This window comes from Lissotriton vulgaris, chromosome 10, assembly GCF_964263255.1.
Source record: "Lissotriton vulgaris chromosome 10, aLisVul1.2, whole genome shotgun sequence".
Lineage (NCBI taxonomy): Eukaryota > Metazoa > Chordata > Amphibia > Caudata > Salamandridae > Lissotriton > Lissotriton vulgaris.
This window is the reverse complement of record NC_141698.1, coordinates 659,491,203-659,512,151: the sequence shown is the minus strand read 5'-3', so window position 1 is coordinate 659,512,151 and position 20,949 is coordinate 659,491,203. Positions and strand designations below refer to the sequence as shown.

The following is a 20,949-nucleotide window of genomic DNA, read 5'->3' as shown; positions in this document are numbered from 1 at the left end:
GCAATCCAAACTCGCACATACGCTCTTCCACCCTTGTGATAGCTGTATCTGGGTCGCTTGTATACAGTATCAAGTCGTCAGCATACAGAGCTATTTTTGAGCCGTATTGTTCTGATCTAAATGGGTAAATTGACTCATCCAATCTAAGCATCTGGGCCAACGGTTCCACATATAAATTGAACAAAAGAGGTGAAATCGGACACCCCTGCCTCGTTCCTCTATGAATATTAAAACTCGTAGTGAGGGACCCATTCAAAAATATTCGGGCAGAGGCACCCTGATAACAATTCTGCAAGGTCTGTATAAAAATAGGACCAAAACCCATAACCTTCAGGACCTCCCATAGATATACCCAGCATACTCTGTCAAACGCCTTGGCCGCGTCCACAGCGACAACGGCCAAGGGTTCTGTCCTCTGGATAGCCAGGTCAATGTTACCTATAAGAAGCTGTATTTGTTCCTGGATATGTCTACCTGCGACAAACCCTTTCTGATCTGGATGTATTAACTTAGGTATCAGCTTGGCCAATCTCCCTGCTAAAATGCCCATAAAGATCTTAATGTCGGCATTCAGCAGGGAGATTGGGCGGTAAGAGTCTGCCTTTTTTGGATCCTTGCCTGGTTTCAGTATCAGAACTATTGTTGCCTCTTTCCAAGTGTTAGGGACCTTTCCAGCCAAACCATAGATTGAATTAAAGGTATCTTACATTGGTTACAGGAGCTCCTCTTTAAGATGTTTGTATGTTTCACTCGGGAGTGCATCTGATCCTGCAGCTTTTTTGTTCTTGGATTTATTTATCTGAGCTACGATCTCCTCTGACGTAATGGGGGCATCTAAGTTGTTTTTGCTTTCTTCCGAGAGTACTGGGAGTTGTTTATTGCTAAGAAATGACTGAATCAAACTTGGAGGGGGAGCCAAGTCTTCCCTGTACAGTTCTGATAACATAGAGAGAAGACAGGTCTGTATATCTTCGGTCTTATTTGAAATTTCCCCGCTGGCGTTTATTTTAAGTTCTTTTATGTCATTCCTATCTCGGTATGTTCTGGCTTTCCATGCTAATAAAGCACCAGCTTTTTCTCCAAATTCATAATTCTGCATCTTACTAGTATCCCACTGTGCCCTGCATTTGGCTTCTAGTCTCCCTCTATATTCCGACTTCCCCAATATTTGAGTGAGTTGCTCCCGGTCCCCATTTGCTAGCTCCGTCTCTTTCTCTCTCCAAGCCATTAATCCTCTCTTCGATACCCTTTAGTACCCCCGCTTCAATCTTGTTCTTATAACAGATGACTCTGTGGAGTTTCCCCCTGAGCCAGGCTTTAAAGGCGTCCCAGACTACATCGGGTGTTGTTGAGTCGGAGTTCAACATGAAGAACTCCAAGGTCGAGGCTTGTACCGCGGCAATCACATTGGGGTCCTGCAGCTTGGTCCTGTTAAGGGTCCACCTTAGCGACCACCGCTGCACCTCCTTGATCTGATATACAATATGTAAAGGTGCATGGTCAGACAAATGACTCGGGAGCACTGAAATCTCCCCTATGTTAGCTAATGAACCTCTATCTAAAAGAATATAGTCAATCCTGGAGGAATGACAGTACTTTTTGCTATAAAAGGTAAAACCCTTCTCGTTTCCTTTTATTTCCCTCCAGAGATCAACTAGGTCCATATCGTGGATCATGTTAACTAATGCCCGACGTACCTTCACTGCACCTTTATAATGACTTAAATTAGACCTATCCTTAAGGGGGCCGATCAGGACATTAAAATCTCCCCCTATCACGTATGGTGGCGGCTCCAGCATCAATAGCGATTGTAATTTATGGATATAATCTGGATCGTCCGAATTTGGACCATAAAATGAGGCACAGACCATATCACGATTTTCAAGTGCTAGTGTAACGATCAACCATCTACCAGAGGAGTCTGACTGTGCTTTTTTTATATCATAGGGCGTCCCTTTTCTAATTAATATGGCGACCCCTCTATTTTGGGCTGTTTGTTTTGAAGCACCAAAGCTCTTTACCCAAGTAACCTTTGAGAAGATTGCGATGCTTTCTTCATAGCTCAGATGTGTCTCCTGTAACAGACATATTTGTGCAGTTGACAATTCTAAATGTTTAAGAATAAGCCTCTGCCTCCGAGGGCATCTTAAGCCATTGACGTTCCACGAGATAAATATTGCCCCACTATTCCTTGAAGTCACAGCTGCCATCGTCCTCTTTTCCTACCTGTGAGCATCGACCCTTTTTGAGGCAAGACTTAACACAGTTATACAAATGGTTTAGATGAGGTTGAATTTGTTTTCCTTTTTTCCCACTGCTCCCCCACCACGTGCCCCCCCTCCTACCCAGCCCCCCCCCCCAACCCCGTGCCCCCTCTGCCCATGAGGAACCCTCCCTACTAATAGGCGAAAGCCTATTTAGCCATCTATCCCCTCCATGGAGCAACTGTAAAATCACAGTTATTATTTATAAAAATTCCTGCTAGTTGCACATCATTTTAGTTAAAGACCCGCTTAATCTATCTTAGTCTATTTCGCTCCCTGCCCCTCTTTTCTGTCTCTAATCTTGGCTATAAGAGCGTCAGCTTCCTCCCCTGACCTGATCTGGTGCATGTGGTTGTTCCACATTACTCTCAACTGTGCCGGAAACTTCAACTGTGCCTGAGCTCCTAAGCTATTTAACTCCTCTAGTCTTTTCCCCAACTCCCACTGCCTTGCTGCAGTGATATGTGAAATGTCAGATCTTATATGAAAAGTAAAGGGGTTGGAACTGTTGAAGTGTATGGAGCCTACTTTTAATGCATTAGAGAGAATCTGTTCTTTTATGGAGTATGCCAAAAAATTAACCAGACTCTTTCTGGGTTTCTGCTTTGTAAGATTTCTCTTGAAAGGGTCACGATGCACTCTCTGTATGTCATGCAACAGGTCCACCTCTGGCATATCTTTTAAAACTGTCCCCTTCAATAGAGCTATGACAAACCCCTTGATATCCCCCCCTCCAAAGACTCTGGCACATTCAGGATTCTCAAATTGTTCCGACGCGAATAATTTTCCAAGCGTTCAATGTCTTCCTTAAGCTCTTTGTTCTGTGCAGACAGCTTAGTGACCTCTGCCTCGGTAGTCCTCATCGACTCCTTAATCTTAGGAAGCTCCAACTCCATTACTTCAGTCCTGAGAGTAACTTCATCTACACTCTTGGTCAGTTCTTCACACAAAGCCTTTATTGCTGCTTGGTTGGCCTCAGAGACTGTAAATCTGTTGGCCATCTCGGCTTGATTGGTTTCAGATACTTTAAACCTACTAGTGATTTCTTCCTTCATGGCCAATAGGATATCGGCCAGCGAACCTGCATTTGCATCTGGTTTATCTGTATGGTACACAACACCCGTACCTGAACTATCAGAAGGGTCAGACCGATTTTCAGAAACATCTTGTGCTATATTCGACATATCTGTGCTTCTGGCCGATATTATGGTGCACAGCGTGTCCTTTGGGCCTTCCTCCTCTAGAGCCGAATATCGATTGTTTAAACCGATGTCCGCATGTACTATTACCTCTACGTCTACTGGGGCAGAACAGTTATCAATGCTGTTCCCATTGATACCTCCCTGTATCGGGCCCTTTAAGGAGTTTATCTCTGGGTTTATCTCTGAGATAGCTGAGGTGGACTGAGAGTACTGAGAGGGCTGGGTGCCCTTACTGTTCTGTACAGACTGAATGTTAGATGCTTGCTGGACTGATCGGGCTTCCGGGGGGGGCAGCTGGAGGCAGAGGTTGTAGTAATCGTACTAGACATTACTTTATAATAAGATTTAAGTAAGGGGCTAACTTTTATATTTACTTCTGCCACTTTTGCCCCTTTATTTTTCCCCCTGCTTTTGATGGTTTTGGGGCTTAAATACTCTTCAGAGGTGTTTAGCTTGGTTTTCCCCCTTCTTGCCCGTTCCTTCACTACCAAAATAGGGGGTGAAATGCGTGGTGGATAAACAGGTTTTCCCTTGGATGTATTAAACGCTGTCCTGGCTCTTAGTGTGTATCTGTTCTTTCTCTCGGGAGACTGGCTTTCCTCGATGTTACTGGCCCCAGTTACGCTCTCTTTGGCGTCTTTGCCCTTGTCACAGCCTCCCTCTACATCCATACACCTTACCAAATCACTTGTGACGTTATTACCACTGAATTGGTGAAGGTTTAATCCTTGGAGAGCGCTGGCACATATATCACTCTCACCCCCTTCTCTCCCTCGGCTGCTCTCTGCCTCACGTATTGCACAGCCAGCACTGCTTTGCCCCGTGTCAACCCGCTACTTGCGTTTTTTAATTCTGCTTTCCTCGTCGCCTCAGCTCCGCAGACACTCCCGCTGGCTCTGCCGCCGCTGATCTGGAACACCAGCAGTGCAGAATCACGCCTCCTCCTCAACCTGGCCACCTCCTCCCACCGCCAGTGTCAGTTCCCAGAGACGTCGTTCCCAGAGACGTCGTTACCGCTCTCAAGCAGTTCGCGGTCACTGCCCCAACTGCGCTTGTCTTCGCTGATCTCCCACCTCTCACCTTTGCCTGACTGGCGAAAACCAAGATTCGGGGGCATTCTCGGCCAGCCAGCCACAGCTACGGTAAAGTTCAGTGGAGTTCAATTTAATTACGGTGCAGGGATATATTAAGAAGTTATACAGAGTGCAGGATATAATTATATGGATCTATATAAAAAATACATTTTCTACGCAGGAAAACTAGCTACTCCATAGGTAGGGGGAGGTGACCACGGCCGTTCAGCTAGCGGCCGCCATGTTCCTCGTAACCCCGCCCCCCATGAAAGATTGTCCCCAATCAAAAAAAAATATATATTTTTTTTTTAAACATCCATTAAGACACTTATTTAAACATGTAATCTTCCATCGACCTTTACATATACATATATAAAACATATTTATTTTTCAGAAAGACTCACATTCACTGGATGGTGTCATCAGTGATGTCATCAGTGATGTCATGAGTGATGTCACTGACCATGTCATGAGTGATGTAATATGTGACGTCATCAGCAGTGCATTGCAGGCGCGCAAGTTATAGTGAGTCCAACTAACTATAACGTGGGAATTTCAATGGTTATGTCAGTAAAATTTCCAGCTAACTATATGTGTGTATATATATATATGTATATATATGTATTAAATAAACAAATTGACTTGTGCTTCCGAAGGGCACACTCGACAATCCAGCCATCCAGCTTGTTGGCCTCTTGCAGCTCTGCTACCCATCGTGCCAGCATTCAACCATGTCCCGACGGGTTTTGAGGCCCTTCCGCCTCTTCTTCATGGGGTCTGTAATGAGGAAGCATGCATATCTCACCCCTTCACACAACAAGTGTATTCACTCACCCCCATCCCACAGCATCTGTGACAATTTGCCAAACTTTCCCAAGTGGAATGGAGAAATTATGGGGGACGTGAAACAATTGAGAAATTTCTGAGATATAATAGGCGTATCAATTTAGGAAATATATTCCTGCGAAGATTTTCACGTCTCACAACTGATAATTAAAGCCTAAATATGCCTTCCGCCCACTCAAGAGAGACTGGACGAAAATTCAAAATGAGCCAGTCTAGAGAGAAGAGTACTGAGAGAAGCGATAGGAAAGTGCCATCTCCCAAGACCATAAAACACACTCAAACCTTTGGAATCACCCTGCAGACAGGGCAAAGTCCAAAACTAGTCATCTGTTTCTCACACATGAGACACTGCCCTAGACTCACACTTTAATTAACGTATTAGACTGGAATGGGAAGCAGTGACACAGTCCACTCAGAAACAAGGGTGCCCTATAAAACTGGCATGCTACACTTTGTTAGAATCTATGTGTAATTCCTGGCCGTCTGTACCAAATGAGGCAAAAACAAGGAGAAGATGGACTACACAAAGCTTGACTGTCAACTACACCAAGTCATGTGACTCAGAGACAGGCTGCAGCCACTAAATGGCTAAATCAGGACAATGCCAACTTTCTAAAAGTAAACACAAGGTGATGATGGAAGGAGTATTGAAACTATTCAGACATCCATTCCCAGTCACAGATCTGGGTTGAATCCATCATTGTTCTTCAGGTCTTTTCAGCACCCCAGTTCAGACCCAGCTATATGCAAAACAGTCTTGACCTTGTGCCTTATGGGAACAGTCCAGACCGAACTGCCAAGACACATATTCCTTGGACCGGAAAAAAGCATCCTGGGACCAGTTGCTGGGTAACATAACTCATCAACCAGGCTAGCTTGAATCCAGTGGCAAAGTGAGCAAGTGACCCACGTCTGGGCATAGGGTGAACAAAGCAAACACAAGGAGATGATGTACGAAGTGCTGAAACTTTTCAGACACTCACCTCAAGTCACAGAAAGCTGATTAGTGGCATTACTCTGAAACCAGTCCCAGGATGCTAGTTTCCATTCAGGTTAGACTGTTCCCATGAGGAACAGGGTCAAGACTGATTTGTACATGCCGGAGTCTGAACTGGGGTGGCAAAGTGAGCTAAAGAACGATGATGGATTTGACCCAGATCTGTAACTGGGGGGTGAGTGTCTGAAAAGTTTCAGCGCTCCGTCCATCATCTCCTTGTTTTTGCTTTGTTCTCCCTAAGTTGGCAGGGTATGCCCAGGCGTGTATCTCTTGCTCACTTTGCCACTGGATTCAAGCTAGCCTGGCTGATTTGGGGTGTTACCCCGAAACCAGTGCTAGGATGCTTGTTTCTGGTCCGGGGAACACCTGACTTGACGGGGCTGTTCCAATGAGAAACAGGCTTAATGCTGATTTCCATATGCCTGTGTCTAAATTGGGGTGATGAAGTGAGCTAATGAATGATGATGGCTTCAACCCAGATCTGTGACTGGGGGGAGTATCTGAAAAATGTCAGTGCTTTGTCCATCAGCTTCTTGTGTTTGCTTTGTTCACCCTAAGTTGACAGGGTATGCCCAGACGTGGGTCCCTTGCTCACTTTGCCACTGGATTCAAGCTAGCTTTTCTGATGAGGGGTGTTACCACAAAACCGATCCCAGTATGCTTGTTTCCGGTTTAGGGAAGACCTGGTTCGGCACTTCGGGCTGGACTGTTCTCATGAGGAACAGGGTCAAGATTGATTCGCATATGGCTGGGTCTGAACTGGGGTGGTGGCTGGAGAACGATGATGGATTTAACTCAGATCTGTGATTGGTGGTGAGTGTCTGAAAAGTTTCAGCACTCCGTCTATCATCTCCTTGTGTTTGCTTTCTTTGCCCTAAATTGGAAGGGAGTGCCCAGTCATGGGTCCCTTGCTCACTTTGCCGCTGGATTCAAACTAACCTGGCTGTTGAGGGGTGTTACCAGGATGCTTGTTTACGGTCAAGGGAAGACCTGGCCTGGCAGTTAGGGATAAATTATTCCCATGAGGCACAGGGCCAAGACTGATTTGCATAAAGCTGGATCTGATCGGGGATGGTGAAGTGAGCTAAAGAACAATTATGGATTCAACCCAGATCTGTGACTTGGGGTGTGAATCTGAAAAGTTTCAGAGCTCCGGCCATCATGACATTGTTTTTGCTTTGTAGGAGAACCAGGCAGCCAGCTATTTTCCTTCATACAGCGAAAGTCAGACTGCAGAAATGTGGCCTTCTCCTGTCTGTGCACACCGAAAACAAAATTCAGTTAAACACTTTTTGAAAATGTGTGATGCTTTCTTAGATCAGCAGGAGTGCAAAGACTAGTCACTTATACATTATAGTCAGGGTCACTAGAATTATGCAAATATGGTGTCATGGTGTTTTCTGCATAAGTATAGTTTTGCCCCCTTTCCTACATAATCTATCATCTGCATCATTCATAATCTGCAGATTTTAACACAAAAATTATTGCTATCGCTATCGCAAATGAATAAAAAGTTTGTAAAACACAGCAACACGTGTTGTTGCACGGTGAAAGGCCCTTCGCAAAGGTTGAGTGATCACCTTTTTGTTGCATATTGCTGTATTTGGGTGTTAAACAGATACTAACGATGTTAAACTTTTGCCCCAAAAAATGAGGTAATACTATCACAAAATGTGCTGTATTATGCTGCATAACTTGCCTTTTCTTGACACATAATTTAGTCAAACCTGTCACATAATTTGGGGTCCCCCTGCTGCATAATTCCAGCGCCCCTGAATGGAGTGTACTGGACTGGATATGCCAACCTAACCAGAGAGAACTTCAGGAATTATTTTGAGCACATTCCCAGTCACAAAAAGCTCATTTTACCAAACGGAGCATTACTTTTGCCATGCTTTCTAAACTTCTAAACTGAGAGTCAATTAATTAGCCAAACGACAATGCTTTTTTCGCAGATAATGTTATCCCATATTGATTATGTTACTAGGGAGCATGGATTTGCTGAGTCTGTCGTCTTCTTTTTTCACCATCTGTACCCTGAAAACTTTATCAGATTTGCATGTGTCCGGTTTTAAGTAATGGGCAGCTGGAGACAGAGGAAAGCAGGTTCATGTGTTCTAGTGCAGTGTTAGCTAGCTCCCCCAAACCAAAAGAAATTTCGTTAACACAGATTATACTGTGTAAAGGTTGCATTGAATTTCTCTTACTGTAACGTGGACAGTATTGGAGAATGCCTGCATTTAAGATATGTAAGGTATGCAGTGGCCCTGAGTCCATGCATAATTTTCTACGTCTATGTTCAGGGAACACTAGGGTTTTTGATTTTCAAAATTTGGTTGCCATGAATATTGGACCTTTTATTATTTTTCATGCATCCTGAGATTTTTTTGTTCCCATGTATATTGATACAAAAAGTTCTAGAATGAAAAGGATAAAAGTCGAATTTAATGAATTATTCTTTAAGAGTGCAGTGTTTATGTGCTAACATCAAGGAGTGGCTTATGAGACCTTAGTGCCAAGAAGCCACGCAGTTTACAATTGAAAATTTGCAAAGTCAGACATTTTCCCTACTCACCTACTGAATTGAAATAAGGGAAAACGCACAAGCGAATACAAAACATTTCACTGTCTGTGCTTTTCAAAGTACTCCCTCTCTAAAGCACCAGCACCGAAAACTAATTATACATTTCAAATTAGAAATATTGGGTTGCTCCAGTCATGAACACTTAACAGTTTACTTAAATTGGCATATAGTTGACGATGGGTTATTTCAGAATGAATTTCCAGCCACGCTTAAAGGTGCAAAAATGACAATGTTTAAAGGTAAGACAATGTGAGTTCCGTTCACCTTTTCACTCCTAACAAGATAGTTTGTGTCATTGGCGTTAGCAATGTGTTCTTTGCCTTTGCAGATTTATTTCCCTTCCTCCTTCGTGAAGAGCCCCTTCACTGCCCGTTCTCCTTGGCAGCCCTTCCCCCCTGAAGGTGTGCTGGGTGTGGACCCTGCAGCGCAAGAGAGCCTCTATTGTCATGCTCTTGGCTGGGAAAGAGGTGTGAAGGGGAGCTTCCTTCAGCGCTGCATGACAAAGACATTGACTTTGCCGGCTCCGTCAGGCCTCTTTCAGCCCACACCCCAGGGTTTGCAGAGCTGAGAGCCTTCCCCAGCAGTCTGATTTCTCAAGCTGTCCGTGAGGATACTTGTTTTGTGCCTTTATTTTTAGTGTGCACGCATTCTTTGAGCCTCCGGGGCTTCCTCTCATTAATTAGCCCCTTTCTTCTTGCATTCTCACTCCTAAAAGTCCAGTTTGCTCAGTGCGTTTGTACGAGGAAGTAGATCTCCTAGATGTAAAGTTTACACTTAGGAAGGCATGTGTTCATAAAATATTCTGTATTCAGGACTCAGGAGTAAACTGTTGAAACCATTGTTAATAATGCTTTCATTTCTGAAATATCAACTGACGCAGGCCACACAAAGGCTTTTCCAAATACTTAAAGCAGATTTTTACGATGGGATCCACGTTTATTTTCCCAGGGCATCCATTAGTTTTTAAGTACAGTTCCTGGTGAGTGCACGAAAGGTGCATAGATATGAAAGCAGCTTGTAAATGAAAGTTGCGCTTGTTCCAAAACTCACTGAGACTAGGAAAAACATTTGTTATTATGAAGTGCTTGTGCATGAACAGTGTGAGCACAAAACATGTGCTCTCATGAAACAATTGTGCGCCTGAATAAAGTGTACATAAATTACATTTGTGGGAGAAAACAGAGGCCTATAAAAAAAAAGTGCGCTTACGGCAGAGCGCACCCATGAAAGAAAGCAGTGTGTGCCTCAGCGAACATGTGCATAAAGGCATTATGTGCATGAATCCAATGCATGCATTAAATTAGTTTAGACACAATAATGTGCAGGAGACAACAGTGTGCATGAACTGCACTTTTCCATTCAAGCACTTTATATCACATTTTCACCCTTCCATCAACTTTGCATTCAGTCATCCATTCATTCTTTCGTCTATCATTTAATCTACATCCATCCATCCACTCTGCCATCCATCCATTATAATCCATCCATTCACTCTGCCATTAATACAGTCTGCCATCCACCCCTCCATTCTGCCATCCATTCACACATCAAGCTAATCGGCCATCTATTCTTTCATCTTTTAACACACCCTACCATCACTTTACTTTCCCATTGTTTACCTGTCCATCAAACTATCCATCCATCCAACCCATTAACTCTGCTATCCTTTCACCTATCCATCCACCTATTCATTTACTCACCCATCCATCCATTCATCCACCCAACCTTTTATTCTGCCATCCTGCCCATCCACCTATCCCTTTTCTCATCCTTTCACCCACTCATCTAGCTACCCACCCACTCATCTACTCACCCACTCATTCATCCATCCTTCCACCCTTGCTTTCATTCAATATTTCTTCCATCTTTCTCTTTTCTATTTGTGCACTTTTCGTTCTTCAGTCCTCCTGCTTGCTCTTCTATTAACCTTATATTCCTTTTTCGAGTTAATTATGAACTTTTGTCTGCAGAGTTGCATACATAGGAGGCCAAAAAAGAACCCCAAACCTGCTTTAGTTGCTAAAGCGGTGGTTCACGACATCACTAATTGTCTCCCCCTATGTATCTCATCCAAAGTGCTTTGAGGCTACTGCAAGGTGGGAATAACATTGCTTCAGTTAGCTGCCTGAAAGAATGTAGCCTTTACCACAAAACAACACTATTCTCTCCCTCATCTAGCCATCATCTCAAAGAACTTATTCCTTGTTGCATAGTAATATTTAAACAAGGGCAAAGCAATATAAAGGGCCTGCATTTTTGGTATAAGCATTAAACTAACAATTGCCTTTGATGCCCCTAGGTTACTTGCCAAAAGAAAGAAAATCAGTTTATATTGTATTGCATTGTATTACACCTTCATGCTTTAATTGTTCCTCTCTATGACACTTTACACCTCTCTACGATGCTTCATTCCACTCCGCACCACTTTAGTCCTCATTACTTTACATTGCTTCACTCTTCTCCACTCTGACACTTTATTCCTCTCTGCAACACTTTGCTGCACTCTGCTCCACTTAACAACACTATATATACCCCATTCTACTCCTCGAGACAACACTTTACTCCACTCTGCTCCATCTGCTCCACTCTACTAAACTTTATGACATTTTACTCCACTCTACAACACTTTACTCCACTCTACAACACTTTACTCCACTCTACAACACTTTACTCCACTCTACAACACTTTATTCCACTCTACAACACTTTACTCCACTCTACAACACTTTACTCCACTCTACAACACTTTGCTCCACTCTACGGCACTTTACTCCACGCTATGACACTTTACTCCACGCTATGACACTTTACTCCACGCTATGACACTTTACTCCACGCTATGACACTTTACTCCACGCTATGACACTTTACTCCACGCTATGACACTTTACTCCACGCTATGACACTTAGCTCCACTCTACGCCACTGTACAATACTTTACTTCACATTTCTCTACTCTGTCCACTCTGACACTTTACACCTCTACATGACACTTTGCTCCACTTTACAACACTATACTCCATTCTACTCCTCTATACAACACTTTACTCCACTCTGCTCCATCTGCTCCACTCTACTCCACTTTATGACATTCTACTCTACTCTACAATTTACTCCACTCTACAACACTTTACTCCACTCTAGCATTCTACTACACTTTACTCCGTTGTGCTATACTTTAGAACACTATACTCCATTCTACTCCTCTCTACAACACTTCACTCCACTCTGCGCCTCTCCGCTCCACTCTACTGCGCTCCACTCCACTCTACGACACTTCACAATACTCCACTCTCCTCTATGCCACTCCAGAACTCTCCAGTCTATACTTCTCCATTCTACACCGCTCTATTCCACGACACTCTGCAACACTCCACAAAATCCCACAACACTCATCTCCCTCTCTGTTACTTCCCAATCCTCCACTCCACTCTCCTCCCCTCCGCATCACTCTACTCTACAACACTCCGTGACATTCCACAACACTCCACTCCATTCAACTCCATGACACACCACTCTATCTAACTCCTCTCTATACCATTTCAAAACCCTCCGCACCACTCTACTCTACACCACTCCACGTCACTCTATGCTACTTCATGCCACGTCACTCTATGCCTCTTCATTCTTCCACACTTTACTCTACTTTGGAGTATGCTGGTGTAGAAAATGACTAAACACACATTGGCAGAGCCAATAACTCTTGCATAGGTGAGACCTTATGCCTTTGTCAATGTAAATGTAAATGTACAGGAATTTATATAGCGCAAATCACCGACCGGTCTCTAAGCGCTTGCTTAGGGAACCCATCCTGGTATTCCCCTGTGGGATAACCCCGGCAGGGTATCCGCGAGGTGAAAGCCAGGCATCCCGCCACGAGGGGCCGTTGTTGAGATTAAGCAAGCTATTGCCCAGAGTCGCAGAGTGTGAACCCGTGAATCGAGTAGGCACCGGAGCGAGAATTGTCGAGTCCATGGACATTTTAGGACTCAAGACACCGCCGAGCCGGGAATTGAACCCTGGTCCCGGGCTGACCTCTGCTTCCAGGTCTGCCTCCTCTAACCAGTGAGCCACACTTCTCCACTTCAATTCTTGCTACGATTGCTCTTCATCCACACTTGGGAATGTCAACAAACTGTGTAAACTTGGAAAACCTTTGGAACTGTTTTTACATTAAGCCGTTCAAATGTCTTTAAAATGATAATTACATATAATGGCGATATACGAATATATCTTCTAAGCAGTTTACTATTAATATAAGAACTTTCCTTTTCATTTAAAAATATACTTCCCCATGCTGTGGGCATAACGTTACTTCAGTTCGCTACCTGTGAGAATGTAGCCATTACCGCAACATACTGCTAGTCTCTCACTCATCTAGCCATCATAAAACATGTATTCCACATTGCTTATTAATATTTAAACAAAGGCAAAGCAATAGAAAGACTTTGTTTTGCTGGTAAGTACTAGCATTAAAATGTAACAATAGGCATTGAAGCCTCTAATTTTTCTTGCCAAAAACAATCAAATCAGTTTATTTGTATAGCATTCTATTGCACCATCATTTTTTATTTGCAAATAAGGATACAATGTCAACAGTGAACTATTCTGGGTTTCAAAACTGACCACAATTGCTTTGAGCAATGTTATCAAACCACCAACAACATATAGACCCAAAATGTCAAAATTCAAAAGCTTCATGTCAATAAAGGTTTATTTTTATAAATAGAGAAAAGGTTCATTTGAATGAAAAATACTTTGATAAACATAGTGCAATGCAGCTTTTACTTTGAAAAGTCTGTTTTTATGCTGCTAATATGTGTTTCTGTTGAGCAAAGTGTATTTAAGTGCAAAGTGTGGCTATGACTATGGCTTGGTGTCTTTGTATGAATATGTCATCATGACAAAGCAGTGCATTTTTTAAGTCTGGCTCAACATACATGTGGCATACTCTGCCAATCAACATCATGTAATCAAATCAGTTCCTCCAAAGAATTCCATAATTGTTACAATTCTAACATAATACTTGTAAAGGCAGAAATTCAAAAATTCTGCTTAACTCTGTAGTCCTAAAAAAGATGGTCGGGTGCTCTGACCTACTGCAAAGGTATCAAACAACTTGGCATAATGGTAATTCGCGCATCCCACACTTTCCCTTGTCACAAATTTCTGGTGCTTGCTCTATTCTCTGCATATTGTTCTGCTCTTTAAATCACTTAAAATAAATATTATTGTGATATTCGAATATATCTTTTAATAAGTCACTAATTTTATAAGACATCCCTTATCTGTTAATATATATTCTTCCCCATGCTGCGGGCATTACATTGCTTCCGTTCACTGTATGCAAGAACGTAGCCCATAGCGCAATATAACTATTCACTCACACACCTCCAGCCATTATCTAAAAGAACATATTCCATAGTGCATATTAGTATGTGAACAAAGGCAAAGCAACATAAAAACTCTGAATTCCTGATACAAGCATTGAAATGCAACAATAGGCATTGATGCCGCAAGGTTATGGGCAAAAAACGATGACATCAGTTTATATCCTATTGCAGTGCAATGCACCATCATTATTTAATTGCAGCTTCAGATCAAAAGGCAATTGTGAAGTATTTTGGGCTTAGAAATTTAACCTAATTGCTTTTAGCTTTATTTATAATACCACAAACTATTTTCAGACACAAAAAGTCTAAATTAAAATAGCTTCATGCAAATAAAAAAATAATGTTAATAAATAGAAAGGTTAATTTTCATGAAAATATTTGAATAATTACAGGACTTTGCAGCTTTCCCTTTGAAACGTCTGCCCCTTGTGCTGCTAGCATGAGATTCTGGTGAGCAAGTGTGTTTAAAATGCAAAGTGTGTTTAAGACTGCAATACCATCACCGGTCTACGGGGGCAGAGCTGAGCACAAATATAAACACACTTGATGTAACACAGGTCCCCACAAGGCAGTTTTTTTAAAAGTTGTAAAAATTGACACAGATGTTACTTAAGCCATTTTTTATCATTTAGAAGACATTGCCTTGTGGGGACTTGGGTTCAAGTCCCCACAGTGCACTCAAGTCCCCACAGCGTGAGTGTGTTATCACACCCAAGTCCCCACAAGGATAGTAACACAAACCCACCCACGCACACACACACACACACACACACACATTGGATGGCTTCTCCATAAAAAAGGTAGGTTTGCAATATTCATAGATTTAGGGAACATCTTTTTCATTGTTACTTCTTTAAAGTACTAATGCAGAAACATAATTTTCACTAATCCCTAACTAAAATAATGCCTCTGTTTTAATGGAAATATTACTGTAAAAGAGGAGCGAGCCAAGTTTTAGATAATTTCAATTACAACAATCCTGAACACAATCGTAATTTAAACATTCAGTCTTTGATTTGAAACTGCATATTAGGCAAATTGACAGGGGTGAAATAGTAGTCTGCCTGTTTTTAGAATATTTTTAAAAGCCTAAGTACAGTGAAGCATAGAATACTGTTTAACTGACTAATTTAGGATTTTTTTTAAATAGAATTGGTCTGGATGACACTTGTGTTAGAATCTAATCCCACAATTTGGGAGGTGCCCGAAGTCAACAATGCTTTCTGTTCGGTTTGATCCCTGTGTTGGTCCAAAGGTAGATCTCAAAAGGGCTCATAATTTACATTTACTATTTATACTGACTGTACAAAACTCCTTTTGAAATTAAGCAAGAAAACCATCTCAAAGTCTGGTCTAGGCTCTTAAACTGAACTTCTATTTGACTGGCTAAGAGTAGACTCAATGCAGAAACACAAATCTTTTGGATAGTATCTAAGTCAACACCAACAGTTTCATGTACCAATGGTTTTAGCATTACAAAACCCTCTGGTTCAGTAAATCAGTGAGCTTGCAAATGCTAAAACTCTTTTAAAAATGTTCAAAACTCATTTAACGATTTAGAAAAGGTTTTCCTCCTTAAATAGGAAACGTTCCGAATCAGTATTTAGAAGGCGAGTGTTAAGAGCGCCCCTTCCAAATACAGATTCCTTATGTATGTATTAATGTTTTGCAACCAAAATCCAGGGGCAAAATATTTATATTTTACTACCACCACCTCAAAGGAGGTGGTAACCCATTTGCAAATGGAAAGGAGTTCCATGTGAATGTTTTAAAAAATTATTATTTTAGGAGTAGGCATTGGTCAACAGGACCAGTGCAAACTAAAAAAATAAATCTTTGGAAAACATTCAATTTTTCTATTTAAACACATCCTGTTTTCTATTTAGGGAAATGAGCTATAATTAAAAAAATATATATTGCTTTATTAAAAAAATAAATCACAGACGTGGTCTGCTGACCCACGGGCTCCCAAGCCTGTGTTTGCAACCAATCATAGTTGGGTGCAATCTGTGACCTAACTCATGAATATCGATGAGATGGGTTAAATTGCAACCCACTAAGTTTCTGTATTATGTCAGCCAAACTATTAGTACATAACTTGGTGAGCAAAATCAAAAACGATTCTGTAAAATATTGGTGCACAATTTGCGACCACGTTTACAGAATAGATTCTTTGTTTCTGAGTCTATTTAAAAAGAGCACAAGTCGTTTTTCCCTTCAAGATGTTAAGCATGGCCTGGAGAAAAAAATTGCAAATCTATATTACTGCATTGACAGCAAACTGCATCTAGGTACCAAAGTAACAAATGTTACACAAAATGGTTTGGCCAACTTCTTACAATAAAAAACCTTTGCTCACAAAACGTAATGCATGAATTGGCCACACTTAGTTTTAGTGATGATTTTATTATCTCTTAAATTAACTAAAAGCTTTTTGTTCAAGTGAAAATTAAGTGCGACTAAAAAATCTAACACATCACTTAATGTGTTTTCATAAGAAAAAAACTCCCACAAATGTATTTTTTTCTATTTGCATCTATTTAAAACACGGCCTATAAACATCACAGTCTTCCACTGCAAATGCTCTACTTGCAACTAGTCAAGAAGATGGCCGAATTTGGAACAGTATGTCTTACAGACAAAACCAGGCTCGGTTGGGCAGCAGACTAACCCGACGATAATTCCTCACTAAAAGATCAAACTCTCAAACCAGTTTATACATTCACATTATGTTCTCTCAAGCTTTTGGTGGAAGGTTATTTAAGCATTTAGCACAGCTCCCTACTTAACTATTATCATCCCTTGTGTGGTTTTTCTGTTGTAATCCCTGTCCCTTATCTAGCATTCTTGAAACAATGATAAGAATTGCATGAGCGTAGTAGAAAACAATCACAAATAAAATAAAATAAATATAATCAAACTTGACCGATCACCAAAAGCATGCATTTTCTCAATTATCAAAGTCCGATATCTCAAAAGGAATCTGCAGTCCCCTGTTCTTCACAAAAAAGGTAACAGTGTACATTTCCCCCTTGTACTCTTTTTGTTTTACAAAAACATTTATTAATTTCAAACACAAAAAAACTTTCTAAACTATGTTTTCTGCTTCAAAAGTTGAACTATAGCAAACAGGGTATTCCGTGCCGGCTATGTTTTGTGGATTTTCTAATGTCTTTAATATACTGCAAAAAGTAAGATTACATGGTTGATTACATGCATTAAAACATGCCATGTTACCCAATAATATTTACCTTGTCAGCTTTTATATTTTCCTGTTCTGATAACCAGTGATTCGGTGGACAAAAATGCCTTCTTGTGTCCCGGGCTTTTAACATTTTCACCAAGTTAGTTATGACCTACAGTAGTTAAGTAGAAAAGACAAACTGTCACTATCGTGGCATTGCTGTTGAAGACGAATGACAATCACTAAACAAGTAACATATCAGTTTCAGAGTAGAGATGCATAGCAACAGGTCAGCTTAGTATAGTTAAACATAGGCGAAACTGGAATAATCGGCCACTTGAGGTTGGCCACAAAGTCAGTATACCTATACATTCTGCAACTTGCTTGAATGTCCCCGTGCACAGCCAATTCACTTTTTTATTTATTTATTTTAGTACCTCAATAAAGACTTATACATTAAAATCTTTCTAACAACATTGATTCAGCCATAGCTCTTCCATAATAGTCAATAAGAAACAATTTGTCACTTTGTTATTTCAGTACATTTAGCCATCTTTCTCCATGAGATTGCGCATTTCTAATCTGTCTTTACCACTGAATCGAAAGAAACAAATAGTTCATCTTCAGGAAACATGGCATTCCCTTCTCTTTTTCCATAAACCGTTAAAAGGAAAACATGCAATATTGCTTTATTATCTTAGAGTTTAGTAAACAAATCATTTGCAATATGATTCATTCATTCCCCCAGACCTAGATTGGAAATATGCCTGACTTCCACATACGACCAATCAGGTCATGCGTTTGTCTCTTCTGATACTTTAAAACATCCTACCACAAATTCCTTCTCAATGCTCAAGTAATACTTTTCATTAATTATTTACATCCCTTGCAGTCCAATTAACTTTTTTGTTTAGATAATTATGTTCAGTTTAAAGCAAAAACGTTCATTAGTCAATCACACGTCACCTACCCCGTTACAGGTCAAATCTCCAACCTCATCAATGAATAAATACATTTATTTTGAGTACTACTACAACCATATGTTATAATAAAATGAACTATATGTGCCATACCATGTTATTACGCTATTCAAAGAGGCCATTTCAGAAAAGTTCAGTTCACATGATTTTAGTATAAGTCTGACCCCAAGAAGTCTGACCTATTGCTTTTCCCCTTTTAACAGCCAGGAACAGCTTGTTGCAAAGATGGCAGCCACAAGCCCTGTGCTACAAACAAACAAGCGTTTGCAATGCAATAGGTCTCGGATTTACGCGAGTTTCAGCTATTGGCATTGTAAATGACAATGCCTTTTATTTAGGTTTTTGAAACGTAAATAAAATGTATAGTCATTTACAATGCCAATAGCTTAAACTTGCGTAAATGCAAGACCTATTGCATTGCAAATGCTTTAAAAAAAATTATAACCAGGAGTGAATTAGTGAATTCTCATGTCCTGAGCAGATGACGACTAGCGTCAGTTTTGAAGGGTGGCAATGGACAAGTCCCAAAGAGAGAACAGGATTCAATCTAGAACCTTGCTCTTGTAAAATAAAAGGCCATCTAAGAGTGACAAGAAGAATGCTAGATTACTTGTGTGAATCATATATCAGACAGACATTCAGACACTACAAGAAGCAAAGTGACTGAAAAGACTTTGCACACCACTATGCGACGACCAGGCACCCTAAAATGGGTCATTGGGTGTGACACTGTGAGAATGAAGGGAGTGAAGGCTCAGTGACAGTGCAAGTCATGCTCTGAGGGAAATCCCAGGTGACTGATATTCATGCTATACTCACATAGCAGAGATAAACACAGGGTATGCTTGAGGTACACTGACAAAAATGTGTGGTGACCATTCAGCCCTGGAATAGATATGTGGTGCCGGTGGTGATAACGGAGACAGAAGAATACAGGTTTATTTTTTATTTATTTCCCTCCCACCTCAGTCACAACTTTGGATGCCTGTCTCAGCTGGCACTGAGAACATAAATTTTCCTGTAATCTGATTAAACTGGAGATTATCCCGCACCCATTCTCTGTGCTTACAGCATCATCTGTGGTGTTCGGGGGGGCCTCAGTAATGTCAGAACAGCAATTGCAACTACATTTCCCATGAACACTTGGGAAAGGAAAGAAAGTCTACCAACAATGAGTCCTTATCTGACGGCACTCCAGACAGCCCTGATAGTCCTTCCACGATATTTCCTCATCCTCTTTCTTACTGCCTACCAGCATGTTAAGTCGCTTTTTCTTTATCTCCTTGGGTTAGGGGAGTGTTTTTCTGTGATGCCTGATGAACGATTGACTTGCGGATGATTTTTTCTGGTTTCAGATTCCCTGTAAATCGCAGGACACTGCGGGCGTACCTGACGTGATTTTGTGCCTAGTTGTTGGTGCAGTGTGGTCCTCCCGCCGACAGGGGGCGGACTTCCCTCTCGGTGGCAGCGCGAGTTGGAAGTGCGAAAATCTCAGTTTTCTGTCTGGCGCTGCTTGCTTGAGGTTGCTGGTCCCCTGCCACCCGGTTTTACGCCCTTTGGGGTACGTAGTTGTACCTTTATTTTCACCCTGAATGCCCTCTGGGGTCATTAGTGTGTGTAATCCCTTAACACCCTGTGGGGTCGTAATTGGCACTGTGTGCTGTGGTGCACAGGGACACTGTCCCTGGTGGTTTGCCCTAGGATAAGGAAGAGCCCGTTCATGGTGCGCCTTTGGCCACCCACATTCGCCTGGGCTCCCTCCTAGCTCCAAATCTGTGCCTAGTCCGGGCCATATACATTTATACCTTGTGCTACTGCACACAGGCTGGTGATTAGACCTGTCTAATCACGCAGGCTTCTGGTTAGGAGCAGTTAGTGGAAGCAGCACATGCCTGAGATATAAAAGTGCTGATAAAGGCTGCAGTAAATAAGAAAATAGTCCCCCCCCAAAAAAAAGACTGAAAATGAAATCGTAAGGAGACAGTAATTGACTGGTGCTCCTCTGCACGGAAGTGAGCTATCGGCTATCAGAACGAATCAGGATGCAGCAATTAAGAGGGCACTGGAGGGAACCTATGGCAAGAAGCAGGCAGGAATAAGGTTGTGTAAACAATTACAGCAGGTCTTGCTGTCAAGCACATGCACGCTGTAAGCTCGACCTAAAACAAAGTGATGCATTTTGCAAGGGATTAAAAACGTTCCTATTGAGACGACAAGTTAGCAGAACTTGAATGAGCCTCCCCAGTTCCATCCACCCCTTCCATAACAAGCATTTGCAATGCAATAGGGCTCGCATTAGGAAAGTTTGAGCTATTGGTCTTGTAAATGACAATTTTATTTTATTTGTGTTCGTTTTGAAAATAGCGAAATTAATAGCTTTGTCATTTACAATGCTAATACTTTTAACTTTTGCAAATGTGACACCC

General features: G+C 41.6%; 1 protein-coding gene across 4 annotated transcripts in view; it reads right to left on the bottom strand.

The window, feature by feature from the left end:
* Window positions 1-20,949, bottom strand: part of UBE3C (ubiquitin protein ligase E3C) — a 1,218,167-nt gene that overhangs the window by 505,128 nt on the left and 692,090 nt on the right. For all 4 annotated transcript variants that reach the window (XM_086941492.1, XM_086941495.1, XM_086941493.1 and 1 more), the window contains one exon: window positions 17,611-17,715. In XM_086941492.1, coding sequence (XP_086797618.1) covers window positions 17,611-17,715 — 105 coding nt within the window. The remainder of the gene's footprint in view (window positions 1-17,610; window positions 17,716-20,949) is intronic.